General features: G+C 52.8%; 1 protein-coding gene across 1 annotated transcript in view; it reads right to left on the bottom strand.

The window, feature by feature from the left end:
* Nucleotides 1-2,927: 2,927 nt before the first annotated feature.
* The window catches only part of GALNT17 (polypeptide N-acetylgalactosaminyltransferase 17), a 207,801-nt gene continuing 196,773 nt past the window's right edge, over nt 2,928-13,955 (bottom strand). The window contains exons 9-11 of the mRNA XM_041425040.1: nt 12,770-12,865; nt 5,719-5,886; nt 2,928-4,661 (exon numbers count right to left, since the gene is read on the bottom strand). Of these exons, the coding sequence (XP_041280974.1) occupies nt 4,533-4,661; nt 5,719-5,886; nt 12,770-12,865 (393 nt within the window). The 3' untranslated portion in view covers nt 2,928-4,532. The remainder of the gene's footprint in view (nt 4,662-5,718; nt 5,887-12,769; nt 12,866-13,955) is intronic.

Raw genomic sequence — 13,955 nt, forward strand, 5'->3', positions numbered from 1 at the left:
GACAATCTTTGAGGTCTCTTCCAACCCAGTGATTCTGTGAATTCATCCCACTGTCCTTGGAAATCCAGCTGAGACTCCTGATGGCCATAGTCGCTTTTCCCAGTCCCAACCCAAGCAAGGATGGCTTCCCATCTGCGAGGAGGAGCTGCAGAGTTCCCAGTGCCCCTTTCCACCCTGGAGTGCTCAGCTCCATGGCCATTAGCAGTGGATCAGTGCCCAAATGGCTCCATGCCCAAGCAGAGGCTTTGCCGTTGGGAGGCCATGAGTTCAACTTTCAGTGTTGAAAGGAGAGTTTCGTGTGATTTGAGGACTAGAGAGAACCTTCTGGATGTTCTGCTCTCTGCCCTGGGCAGCACAAAGCTCCTGCAGAGGAGGGGTCCCTGCTGCCTGCAGAGGTCATGGTCATGGTCAATGGCTCAGAGTCCCGCTGGACATCAGTGACCAGTGGTGTCCTCAGGGTCAGCTTTGGGGCCTGTGGTATTTAAATATCTTCATTAATGACACACAAAGGGATCAGGGGCACCCTCAGCAGGTGACACCAAGCTGAGGGTGCAGTGACACCCCTGGAAGACAGGGCCATCCAGAGGAGTGGCTCTTGGGAATCTCAGGAAGTTTAGCAAGGCCATGTTCAAGCTGGGGCAGCCCCCATGATCCATCCAGGCTGGGATGAGAAGCTGGAGCAGCCCCGGAAGAAAGCCCTGGGGTTGCTGTGGGTGAACTGGCCATGGCCCAGCCATGAACCCCCTCAGAAGAAGGCCCTGGGGTTGCTGTGGGTGAACTGGCCATGGCCCAGCCATGAACCCCCTGCCCTGGGCTGATCCCAGTGTGGGCAGCAGGGCAGGGATTGGGATTCTGCCCCTGTGCTCAGGTGAGACCCCACCTGCAGAGCTGCCCCAGCCCTGGGCCCAGCACAGGCAGGAGCTGGAGCTGCTGGAGGAGCCCAGAGGAGGCTCCAGGATGAGCAGAGGGATGGAGCAGCTCTGCTGGGAAGAAAGGCTGGGACAGCTGGGAATGTTCACCTGGAGAGGAGAAGCTTTGGGGTGACTGAATTGTGGCCTTGCAGGGCCTGAAGAAGCTGCAGGAAACATGGAGAGAGACTTTGGACAGGGGATGGAGGGACAGGACAAGGGTGAATGGGATCAAAGTGACAGAGAATGGGTTTAGGTTGGATATTGGGAAGGAATTTTGCCCTGGGAGGGTGGGCAGGCCCTGGCACAGGGTGCCCAGAGCAGCTGTGGCTGCCCCTGGATCCCTGGCAGTGCCCAAGGCCAGGCTGGACACTGGGGCTTGGAGCAGCCTGGGACAGTGGAAAGGTACTGGATGGGTTTTAAGCTCCCTCCAACCCAAACCATTCTGGGATTCCATGATTCCATCTGCTCTGAAGCAGACTGAACCATTTTCCAACATGGATCTTGCCCCTGGGTGGGAAATGCTCCCCACAGGGGTTCAGGTTTCCATCCTGTGCCATCCTGCAAGAGTCCTGTGGCTCCAGAGCCCAGCAGGGCCCCTGCCCAGGTGACACTCACCTGGGTGTCCTCACCTGCTGTTCCCCAGCTCCCTTTGGTCACAGGTGTCCCCACAGAGACCCTTCCCTCCCCCCAGGAAAACACCAACCCGGTGCTCAGGAGAACATGGGTGGAAGGAATGGGTTCAAGGAGTGCCCCCAGCTCCAGGTGACATCAGGAACATTTAGGGACAGCCAGCCTGGGCTCGGGAATGCAAGTGATGTTTTACTGGCCACATCACAACTCCTTCCAGCTTGTGGGGTGTAACTGTTATCCTGGTGAGTGGCAGCACCAGGGATGGATGGAATGGGAGTTAATCTGTGCCTACCATCTCTCTTGATCTCTCCTTCATTTCCATTTCTTTTAAAAATGGAAGCTTTATTAAAACAGCAGCACTTTTCTATTAAATGAGTAATGAGAGGAATGACTGCCTCTGTATCTCAGCAGCACAGAATCTTTTGAAAATCACTCAAGAGGCAAGGCTCAAACCAGATATTTAATAAGAATCACTTGGAGATCACTTCTTAAAGCAATTAACAGATGATTAGAGATAAGCGAGATGCAACAACGAGACCCAGATCTCAGACAGATTTCTCCCAGGGTCACCCTGCAGTCAGAAACCGTGTCAGGGCAGAACAGCAGAGGAAATTCCCACTTTTCAGCCTGATTTTGCTCCTGTTTCCAGTGGTTTGGAAGCTGGAGCAGGGAGAAGGGGCCAACACCTCCCCGGGCTCTGGCCCAGCTGAGGGTCCTGGAGCCCAGGGTTTATCTCCACCTTCCCTTCCTGGTGCTGGCTCAGGGGCTGCTTTTCCTTCTGGAGCACGAAGGAAAGGCAGGCCTGAGCCTGAACATTCCAAAGCATCCCAGGGCTCAGCAGCAGCAGGATCCTCGTGCTGTCCCCGGGTGTCTGTGCCACCTGGCACGGGGACCGCAGTGGCACCAGGGACACACGGCCATCGCAGAGGGACTGGGGACAGGCAGGGACTGGGACAGAGCCAGGGACTGGGACAGAGCCAGGGACTGGGACAGAGCCAGGCCCTCCTGGCCAGGGGCTCAGCAGTCAGGATGGAGCCCAGGAGCAGCCACACATCCCATCCAGCCCTGCTGCGGGAGCAGATGGCTCTGGGGACCTCACCCCACCCCTGTGACATGTGACAAAAGCCATCTGCTGCCACCCTGGGAACTGGCAGGGCTCGAGCTGGGCTGAATTACAACATCCAGGGGCTGTCTGGCTGCTTATCCTGACCCACACAGTCTCTCCCTCCAATATTTGCTCAGTTTAAGGGCATTTTACCAGCTGGACCGGAGCTGTGGGGTCTCAAAGCCCTCAGGGTGTCCTGGAGTCACCAGGAAATTGCTTCTCTTAGAAGGCAGCAACAAAGGCAGGGGGAGCTGGCTCATGCATCCACAGAGTTGTGGTCATTTCGGGTTTGGAAGTGCTCAAATTTATTACACAAGGGGTGATGCAACAGCGAAAAAGAGAGCAAAATTCTACATTGACTCTCTACTCTGCAGGTCAGGACAACTAAGAGGTTTTACTTCATTAAGGAAGGCGGGGGAAAAATCAGAGACAGCCCCAGTGGTTGAGGGAGCCTTGTAAAGCCTAAATGAACAATCAGTCCTAGGTGATGCTAGTTGCTGTAGAAGGAACAATGAAATAGATCTGCTTCTGTTCAATAAATTACTAAAACATCAGTTATAAACCTGCTGCATGGCATTGGAAATTCAGCTCGTTAAACATCCAGGGAGCTTCATCCTGATGCAAATGGAAGACAGGCATGAGTGCTCTGCAGCAAAGGACTCTGTGCACATCCCAGCTTGGGAAACATATTTACACATCCATCTCATATATTAATCTATTTTAGTGCACCCTAGCCAGAGGGCAGCCACAAAGAGGATTATTCTGGGAGAAGGACAGGAGATGGGCTGGTTTCTCCTCCCTGCTGAGCAAAGCCTGTGTCCATCCACGTCCAGCAATTCTGCAGGATCTTCTTTCCCTTCTTCTGGCAGCCACACATCAGGGCCCCAAGCAGAGAACTCCCAGGTGGATTTGGCAGCCAAGATTTGGTAGCCAGGATTACTGTGAGCCAAAAATAAATCAGGTGAGATCCCTCCACCAGAGCAACAAGACTGAAGTGGCTTCAGGGCCAAGAATTTCAGCCAAGCTGCCATTTGTTGGTGCCTTGGCCTCACTCTCTGTCCCTTCCATGGCCCAGGAAGGGCTGCAGTGACTTTGGGGGACCTTGGCCAGGCCTGAGCAGGCAGGACAGGGGTGCTCAAGCCTCTGAGAACATTCCTGCTGTCACCCAGAAGAGCAGGCAGATATCCCAGGTCATGCCCAAGGGAACCCCTTTGGGGTCTCTGTGGAGGGAGGTGCTGGCTTGGCCAGCAGCATGTGGGTGATGGAGAGGGGGCAAGGGGAGGTCAGGGGGTTTATTCCACTGCATTGTTTTGGGTAACTTCTGTGATCAGGGGTTGGAAAGATCCCTGGGAGCTGCTGGGGCATGTTTTGCTTCTCCAAAACTCAGGGAAGGGGCTGCTGGATGCAGGGGCAAGAAAGGGAAAAGGGAACAAGGACTCAGCAAAACACCACATCCTTCAAACTTGACTCCTCTGGGGCTTGGGAACCTTTTCCTCTCCCAAGCTCCTCAGTTCCCACACGTGCCAGGCAGGTCTGTCCAGGGTCACGGTGCAAACCTCCCCAGCCCTTTGGGAGAGCTTGGAGTTGTGTGGGAAAGCAGAAGTTCCCTGTCAGTAAATGCTCCCAGACTGCTCCAGCAGGGAATGTGGCACCTCTTGGAGAGCTGGCCAGAGGGAGCAGCAGTTCTGAGGCAGCCCCCAGAGCTGGGATCAGCTGGGGGAGACTCACATATGGTGAAAGTAAAGCCACAAATGCCCATCTGTCCAGGTCGTCTCCCAGGAACACGAAGAAAGCTCTGGTTGATATTCCATCCTTTCCAAAGGAGTCCAGGCAGATCAGTCCCCTCAGCCGTGGCTCAAGTCAGACTCCCCTGACTCTTTCAGCCTCTACTTGATGAGGTTTTTAATTGTCCACCTCTGCCCTGTGCAGCTGCGGAGGATCAGGTCAATGCCAGCCATGCCCCTGTTCTCCACCTCCAGGCACCGGCCCGTGCCCTTGTTCAGGATGGCTCCGTTCTACAGTCAGGGGAGATGGGAAAAGATGGAAAAATGAAGATATTAATTGCCTGGGCAGCAAAGCAGGACCAGGAGGGCAGCCCTGGGCACTGCTGGAAGGGGCATTCAGCTGGGTGGGAATGCAATGCCAACAATAAAATAATTCCCCAAATAAATGGAGTGAGTATTCCCTGTCCCTGACAGCACCCAAGGAACACGTGTAACCTTTAAATCCCACAGCTGCTGGGAAGTGGGACCCTTCTGTAAAGGCTGTATTATTGTCCTGGGGTATAAGATGTGTGTGTTCCATCACCCTCTGTCAGAGCTGGGTTATTTACACTCTGCTTTGAGACAAAAGAGTGTGAAGGAATTTTACTCTTCATCCACAAGAAACAAAGGAATCTGGAAGTCATTGGCAGATCAGACATAACCAGATCCACCTTTCTGCTACCAGAAGGGAAAACTGATTAGAAATTGTCCTGAAATGCTGCCCTGATCCCTCTTAACCCCCTCCCTCTGCCCCAGGAGCAGGAATTCGCTGTGCCGTGGCACCGTTTCCCCTTTGTCCCACCCCATCCCAGGGGCTGTGTCCCAAGCCAGGGCTTGGGACACAGCAGAGGTGTGGCTGTTTCTCATCACAGAGAAGAGCAAGGCACAACTTCCCAAGGACATTTCTGGGAATCGCAGTGAGGAGCCTCAGAGAAAGAAAAAACAATTCTTATCTCAATTGCAGCGCCTCTTGTTGTTCACAAGTGGAATGCATCGTGGAAGATTGTTCACCTGAAGGGAATTGATAATTGGATTCTGGCGTGAGTGTTCTCATTCACTGACCAGTTGAATCCACGTGTGTGTGTCGGGACTGTCGGCTGCCAGGCTCGAGATTCTGGGCAGTTGAGCTGAGCTGAGTGTGTGTGCAGATTCAGTTTAGATGTAATGTAACACAGTAAAGAATAACATAGTATAATGAAGTAATTAATTAGCCTCCTGATACCAATGGAGTCAGATGCGTCATTTTCTCCCCTCGTCGGGGGTCACCTTTTACTACACAGAGGAGCCTCGAGGGCAGCCCCAGACACACCTGGATGAAGTTCCAGCGCTTGTGGAGGCTGCTCTTGACCTTGTCACAGTCCAGCAGCTGCGGGAAGCGGCTCTTGCCCGTGTCCACCAGGCAGCGCGTGTCGGGCAGCAGCGTGGTGGTGCCCAGGGCCCCCAGGTGCAGGAAGCCCTCCTTGGTGTATCGAGCCAGCTGGGGACACACAGAAATTCCCTGTCAGTAAATGCTCCCAGACTGCTCCAGCAGGGAATGTGGCACCTCTTGGAGAGCTGGCCAGAGGGAGCAGCAGTTCTGAGGCAGCCCCCCAGAGCTGGGATCAGCTGGGGGAGACTCACATATGGTGAAAGTAAAGCCAGAAATGCCCATCTCCCCCAGGTCCTCTCCCAGGAACATGAAGAAAGCTCTGGTTGATATTCCATCCTTTCCAAAGGAGCCCAGTCCCTCAGCACCTCAGAACATCAGCACAGAGGGACAGGACAACAGAGAACCCCTGGGAACATTCTGTGGGGATGCACAGGGAAAGGAAAGCAGAGCTGGAAGGAATAAATCCCAACTTTCTGCAGCCTTTTATCCCTGCTTGGGTTTTTATTTTTTCCAGATGCAGGTGAGGAATTGAGACGCAGGAAGGCGTAGGAATAATTCCAAGCCTTAAAGTCCTCCTGGAGCAGACTCCTGCAGCCTTCTGGAACGCTGTGGGATGGGGCAATGGATGGTTTTCCCTGGACTGCAGCTGGAGCCAGCTGGCCTGGCTGGCCCTGATGGATGAGCCAGCGTTGGCCAGGCTGGTGCTTCTGGGTGCCTGGCACAGCCTCCAGGGCTCCAAGCAGGCAGTAGCACCAGCCAGAGGAGCCAGAACTGGGATGGGGGCCTGGATCTGCCCTCGGGAAAGGCCCAGGATTGCAGCCACCCCCACCATTCCCACGGGATCCAAATGCTCAGGGCTGCCAGGGGAGGCAGGATGGGAGCAGTGGGCAGGGGTGATGCCCCTGGGGACAGTGGGCACACAAAGGACTCCTCCATTTCAAGGAATGCCACCACAATATTTCCCTAAACACATTTAAATTCTTGAGTGAGAAGAAAGGAATGCCAGTGTCCTGCCTTTTATAGTTCAAGGGAAAGATCTCCACAGCTCCTTATTTAAATTATGAATCAGGCCATTATCCAGCAGACAGATAAGGAGGATTCAGCACGTTAATTAACTGAGTGTATCTGTGACCCAGATGCCAGAGAAGAGGCAGTAAATCCCACTGGGAGTTTGGGTTATCTGGGCTGTAATAATTAAACACTGGAAATCAAGTTAAAACAATGTAACAGGGTCAGACTGCAGCTCATGACCCCAGATCCAGTCAGGGTGCCCAGCTCTCTTGGGGTGGGCCTGGCTCTGCTCCCAGGTGCTGCTGGAGTTACAGCCAGAGTGAAAATGTTGTGTATCAGAGCAGGCCCTGAGCTCCTCACATCTCCCTGATGTTCCTTTGCCAGGTGTTCCCCACAGGAGAGGTCAGGAGCAGCCCAAACGCTGATCACAGAATCATGGAATGGTTTGGGTTGGAAGGCACAGCAAAGCCCATCCAGTGCCACCCCTGCCATGGCAGGGACACCTCCCACTGTCCCAGGCTGCTCCAAGCCCTGTCCAGCCTGGCCTTGGGCACTGTCAGGGATCCAGGGACAGCCACAGATGCTCTGGGGGCAAAGCTGCCCCATCTCACCCTCCCTGGGCAGGATGTGCTCTTCTGTCCCCAAAGCTCTTTGCAAGGCAGAATCACAAAATCACAGAATGTCCTAAGTGGGAAGGGATCCCCAGGGATCATCCAGTCCAGCCCCTGTCCCTGCACAGACACCCCAACAATCCCAGCCTGGGCATCCCTGGAGCTCCTGGAGCTCTGGCAGCCTCGGGGCCCTGCCCATTCCCTGGGGAGCCTGGGCAGTGCCCAGCACCCTCTGGGGGAAGAACCTTTCCCTGAGCTCCAGCCTGAGCTGCCTCAGCACAGCCCCAGCTGTCCCTGTCCCACAGAGCAGAGATCAGTGTCTGCCCCTCCTCTGGCCCTCATGAGGACGACGGAACTGTGATGAGTCTCCCCTCAGTCTCCTCCAGCTGAACATTCCAGTGCCCTCAGCTGCTCCACACACGGCTTCCCTTCCAGACCCTTCCCCATCCTGTGGCCTGCCCTGGATGTGCTGATGGGCCCAGCCTTGAGCCACACAGTGCTCCCAGCCTGCCAGAGGGGTTTCAACCATGCAACTCAGCTGAACTGGCATCTGAGCACCAAATCCAGAGCATCCAGGTGCCCCCAGTAGAGGAAGGACATGGAAGTGTTGGAGCAAGGCCAGAGGGGCACCTTGAAGTTCAGGGATTGGAGCACCTCCTATACGGAGCCAAGCTGGAAAGCTGGGACTGTCCCTCTGGAGAAGAGCAGGTTGTGTAGAGACCTCAGAGCCCCTTCCAGGATCTGGGGGGTTCCAGGGAAGCCAGAGAGGGACCCTGCATGAGGAACTGGAGGGACAGGACCCAGGGGAATGGGGTCAAACTGATGGAAAGCGGGGTTACATGGGATATTGGGAATTAGGAATTGTGCCCTGGGAGGGTGGGCAGGCCCTGGCACAGGGTGCCCAGAGCAGCTGTGGCTGCCCCTGGATCCCTGGCAGTGCCCAAGGCCAGGCTGGACACTGGGGCTTGGAGCAGCCTGGGACAGTGGAAGGTGTCCCTGCCATGGCAGGGGTGCCACTGGATGGAATTTAAGGTCCCTCCAATCCAGACCATTCCATGATTCTCTGATGGCACTTCTTGTCTTGCAGGAAGAAAAAGTTGCATAAAGGCAAAGACAAAGCAGAGACAGACAAACCCTGGCTGTCACAGAGGCAGAAATGACCCAGATGTCCCAAATGGGCAGAGCCAGTCCCCTGCCATCCCCTTGGGGAGGAGCATGCCAGGCTCTCCCCTTTCAGATGGCCTTTGGCAGCCTGTCCCCAGAGAGCTGGCCCATGCCCACAGGGCACCAGGACCTCTGCTCTGCCATGGCACTGCCCAGTGTGCTGGGAACAGCAAGTGGAGCAGAAATGCCATCCTGCCCCGGGAAGGGAGCGGGCAGGGCTGGAACACAGCAGGGACTGAGGCAGGAAATGCACCTGGCACAGGTGAGATCTGTGCTGGTAGCAGGGGGAAAGCAGCCCAGGCCTGAGCCACTCACCAACACAGCACAGCCTCAGCAACAGCCACTGCAACTCCCAAGGCAAACCTGGGGGGATTATCCCCCAAAAATCCCATCTAACTCCTGAGTGCAAGTCCTGCCATACTCCTACAATATTAATGGGATTTTCTTCTTTTGGGGTGGCTGTAGAGAATCACTGAATGGTTTGGGAGGAAATGGGGCTTTAAGGATCCTCTCTTTCCACCTCCTCCCACTGTCCCAGGCTGCTCCCAGCCCCAATATCCAGCCTGGCCTTGGGCACTGCCAGGGATCCAGGGGCAGCCACAGCTGCTCTGGGCACCCTGTGCCAGGGCCTGCCCACCCTCCCAGGGCACAATTCCTAATTCCCAATATCCCATCCATCCCTGCCCTCTGGCAGTGGGAGCCATTCCCTGTGTCCTGTCCCTCCATCCCCTGTCCCCAGTCCCTCTCCACCTCTCCTGGAGCCCCTTCAGGCTCTGGAAGGGGCTCTGAGCTCTCCCCAGAATCTTCTCTCCAGATGAGGCCCCCCGAGCTCTTCTCCCAGCCTCTCCTCACAGGCCAGGTTAATTCCAAGCCCTAATTCCTCCTTTGTTATTCTGCTCCTCTCCAGAGCGAGCCAGGGGCCCCAACCCAGCCTGGGACAGGACAAGAAACAAGGGAAAAACCAAGATAAAGGACCACAGGAAAATAGTTTAAAACTATTCCCAAGCCAGGCATTTCAAAGTGGCTCAAACTAATGAGGTCTTTAACCCCTTCACCAGTTTGAGTGGCCCAAAGCCACATCCCCAGCAGTGATTGACAGCCCCAGCCCCTGGAACAGCCTTCCATAAAACCTCATCCAGGAAACTGCAGCTGGCCACATTCCCACCTTCAGCTGTCCCTGGAGGCAATCCCAGGATCACTGGGGCTGGAAAATCCCTCCAAGGCCATCGAGTCCCAGCTGTGCCTGATGCCCACCTTGTCCCCAGCCCAGAGCGCTGAGTGCCACCTCCAGCCCTTCCTTGGGCACCTCCAGGGATGGGCACTCTAATTCCAATGCCTGGCCCCCCTTTCCAGGAAGGAATTTCCCCAAAATCCATCCTGAGCCTCCCCTGGCCCAGCCTGAGGCCGTTCCCTCTCCTCCTGTCCCTGTTCCCTGGGAGCACAGCCCGACCCCCCGGCTGTCCCCTCCTGTCAGGAGTTGTGCAGAGCCACAAGGGCCCCCTGAGCCTCCTTTTCTCCAGGCTGAGCCCCTTCCCAGCTCCCTCAGCTGCCCCAGGGCTGGGGCTGATCCCCCCAGGTAAAGCTGCAGCTCCAATCCATCTCCTGTGGTTGTGTTTCTGCTGGCTGCATCTCAGAGATGGCAGAAAGTTAATTAGACATCCCAGCACCTGGGAAATAAAAGCCTTGATGACCTTCATTGACTCTATTGGAAAATAATTTCGGGTTGTTTAGCTTCCCTTCTGCTCTGAGCAGAACATCAATTAGCAGCCATCAGTAAAATGTTCAGGATTTGCCTTTTACCACAATTTAATCTGATTAAAGGGTGCTGTTTCGTCACCCCTGCTCCTGCCGTGTCCCCCACGAGCTCAGTATTGATGGCTTTGTCCTCAACTTCTGCTGCTTAAATGGGCAAAACATATTTTATCCTATAATTAAATGAAATGCTCTGCTGGGTGAACATTATCTTAAGTTTTATAGCATTATAGTGCTTTCTATCACCTTAATATATCACCATAGCTGTGTCACTGCAATGAGCTATGGCTGCATTATTAGTGTAATACATCATTACAGCAAGGTGCTTCCATGAGGGATTGCCTCAAAGATGAAGCCATCAAGCAGGAAAAAAATCCATCAGCAGCCTTAATATAATTACAGGATAAAAGGATGATGATGGAATCTCATAATGATTTGACCTGGAAGTGAATGGAAGCAGAGAGAACAGAAAGCTGAAGGGAAAATAAGAGAAAAATCCTCAAAATTTTACTCAGTGAGGGATGAGTGAGTAAAGGCAAGATCTCACCTGCATTCACAGCCACCACCCTGAACTGCATCCAGGCTGAGCTTAAATCCATGGGCAGCCACAGGAGAGAGCAGAAATTGGGGGTGGGACACAAAGTGTCCAAAGTGGCCCAAATCCCTCCTGGCAGACCCAACATTCCCTCTCTCCCAGCTGGGCTGGGGATCCACAGCCAGAGGGGTGGGCTGGGACTGGATTTAGGAACAGGGAGGGCTTCCAAGAAGATCCCAGCACCCTGGTGTGGCAGGAGCAGGAGGCACAGCCCCCCTGTCCTTGGGACTTGCCAGTGCCAGCAGGGACCCCACACCTGCCCCTCTCTCACTGCTGCCAAGGCTGGCAGTGAAACCATTTCTGGATTCTGAAATGAGGAATGTCTGGGATGTCACAATGTCTGGGATGGGCCCCAGGATCAAGGAGAGAAGGGGGGATTTTAGGACACCACGTGTGGTTTGGGACGTGACCAACTCCAAAGGAGCTCAACAGCTCCTTGTGGGGTTTCATACACATACAAATAAATAAAAATTAAACATATATATATATATACACACACACACACACACACAAACCAGCATTTCCATTACTTCTAATTCCATTCCCAGTCATAAATTACAACCTGCAGCCCATTAATTAAACAGTTGTAGGGAATGTCCAATTTCCTTCATGGTGCCACAAAGGCCATTTCAAAGCTTCTGCACTTGCTGATAGCTGCTTAAAACCAGCATTTTCCAGGAGTTTCATTAATTGGATGTATCAGAAACAAAGGAACTGCCAAGAACTGTCCTCAGCTGAACAGGGAAGGGACACTGGGGAGAGGGAAGACCAGGAAGGATGAAATGGGCAAGCTCCAGGCAGCGAGCAAAATTTGACTTCAGAACTTCAAGTAGGGAGAGAAAACATTGTTAAACTTAATCCCAATAACACTGAGGGAAAAATAAATACCCTGTTCTCAGCCATTCACCCTAAAGCCCAGGGTCAGCAGCCAGTGGCAGCCCAATCCAGTTTCTCACACAATAATGCACTTAGAGGCTCAGATTTGCAGCCACAAAGTGCAAAAGGCAGTTGGTGCCATTTAAGAGGAAAATGGGGTTTTTGAGCAAGAGCAGGTTCTGTTTAGCAGGGACTCCACCAGCCCCAGGGGCTGATCTTTGTTGAAGGCCAGGGTAACCCAAAATGGGATTTCCTCCACCCCACAGCTACTTCCCAGCTCCTCCAGCTCCCAGCTCAGGCTCAAGTGAGCTCTGGGATCCTTTAGTCCAGGGTGACTGTGGAGTGAGAACAGGATTTTTATGTTTTCCATTCCTTGAACTGTTCATTTTTTTAGCTGAAAATGAATCTCCTCAAGCCTGCTGGGCCCCAGATGCTCCAAAACTTTTGGAGAGGCAAAAGGAGTGCTGGAAAACAAATTCCAGCCAAGCTGAAATGGCTCATTACCAGAGCACTAATTGTTTTCTTTACCCCATTAGTCTGGGTTTATTCTGCTGGTGGAAGAGAAGTAATCCCACAATGGGTTGGGTTGGAAGGGACCTTAAAGATCATCTTATTCCAACCTTCCATCCAACTCTCATCCAGCCTGACCTTGGAAAGGAAACTCTCAGATTGTGTTCATGATTATTGCCATTTGCCTTTGTCTGGAAGATTTTATTTTAAACTACAAATTTCAAATTTTTTTGGTTTCAAATTGCAAAAACATCTCAACTTTCCAATATTTTCAATTTACAAAGGTTTCCAATCTCTTTCAAGGCTTTTCCTTGCAGGAAAATGGGAAGGATGATGGGAATCCAGAAAACACTGCAGGAGCAGCTGGGAAAACCCCTGTGGTACCCGAGGTGTTTTTAACACTGGAGAGGAAAGGCCACAGCCCCAGCCTGTCCCCTGTGGTGCCACCTGGCCATGGCAGTGCCAGCCTCACCTGTGGGCCCCAGCCATGGCACGGGTACAGGATTGCTGTGTGGTTCTCCTGCGGGCCCTGGTCCAGGCACACGTCCTTGGCCTTGTTGTTCCGCAGCTGGGAGGGGAAAAAGGGGCACAGTTAAGGGACAAAAGGGGCAGAGATAAGATATAAAAATGGCATAATTATGGTGGGAAAAGAGCAGAGTTATGGCACAAAAATTAGCAGAATTATGGCAGAAAAAGGGCAGAGTTAAGGGAAAAAATTAGCAGAATTATGGCAGAAATAGGGCAGAGTTACGGCAGAAAAAGGGCAGAGATAAGGCACAAAAATAGCAGAATTATGGCACAAAAAGGGGAGAAGTTATGACACAAAAGGGGCAGAGTTATGGCAGTAAAAGGGTAGAGATAAGGCACAAAAATTGGCAGACTTATGGCAGAAAAAGGGCAGAGTTAAGGCAGAAAAAGGGGCAGAGTTATGGCAGTAAAAGGGGCAGAGATAAGGCACACAAAATTGGCAGTTATGGCACAAAAGGGGCAGAGTTAAGGCACAAAAAAGGGCAGAATTATGGCCAAAAAAAGGGCAGAGATAAAGCACACAAAATTGGCAGTTATGGCACAAAAGGGGCAGAGTTAAGGCCCTCTCTTATCAGAGAGAAGCAGGAAATGGATGCTTAGCCCTCTGTAACCTCTCTAGCTCTCACCGCTGTATCACCAGGAATAATCAGGCAAGGAAAATTTACAGAGCACTGAATCTTTTTTTAAATCCAAGGCTAATGATGACTCGTTTTGTATAATAATCCCCATTCCAAGGAGCAGGGTCCCTGGCCACAGCTGGCTCTGTGTTTGGTCATGGGATGTGGGGACAAACCCAGGTTTAGGCTGCCAGAAATCAATGTAGGACCCCTCAGATTTCAGTGAAATCTCAGAGTGCTCAACAAGGCAGGGAAAAAGCCCAACTCAAACAAGGATCACCTTGGAATCATCACATCCTTGTTCCAGCTGGGCTTTTTTTCCAACCCAAACCATTCTGAAATTTCATTTTCTATGAAAATATAATTTTTTGGGAGGTTTTAGCTTGAAGGACTTAACTAACTTCGGTAACAAATCTTTCCTAAAATGAATAAAAATGAATAACCCATCTGGGGTGCCCAGGCTTCGAGGAGCCTACTCCAAGTGCCACTACTCCATCAATCCCATTGCAGCAG

The sequence above is a fragment of the Onychostruthus taczanowskii genome, unplaced genomic scaffold, assembly GCF_017590055.1.
Source record: "Onychostruthus taczanowskii isolate IOZ18803 unplaced genomic scaffold, ASM1759005v1 scaffold86, whole genome shotgun sequence".
In the NCBI taxonomy this organism is placed as follows: Eukaryota; Metazoa; Chordata; class Aves; order Passeriformes; family Passeridae; genus Onychostruthus; species Onychostruthus taczanowskii.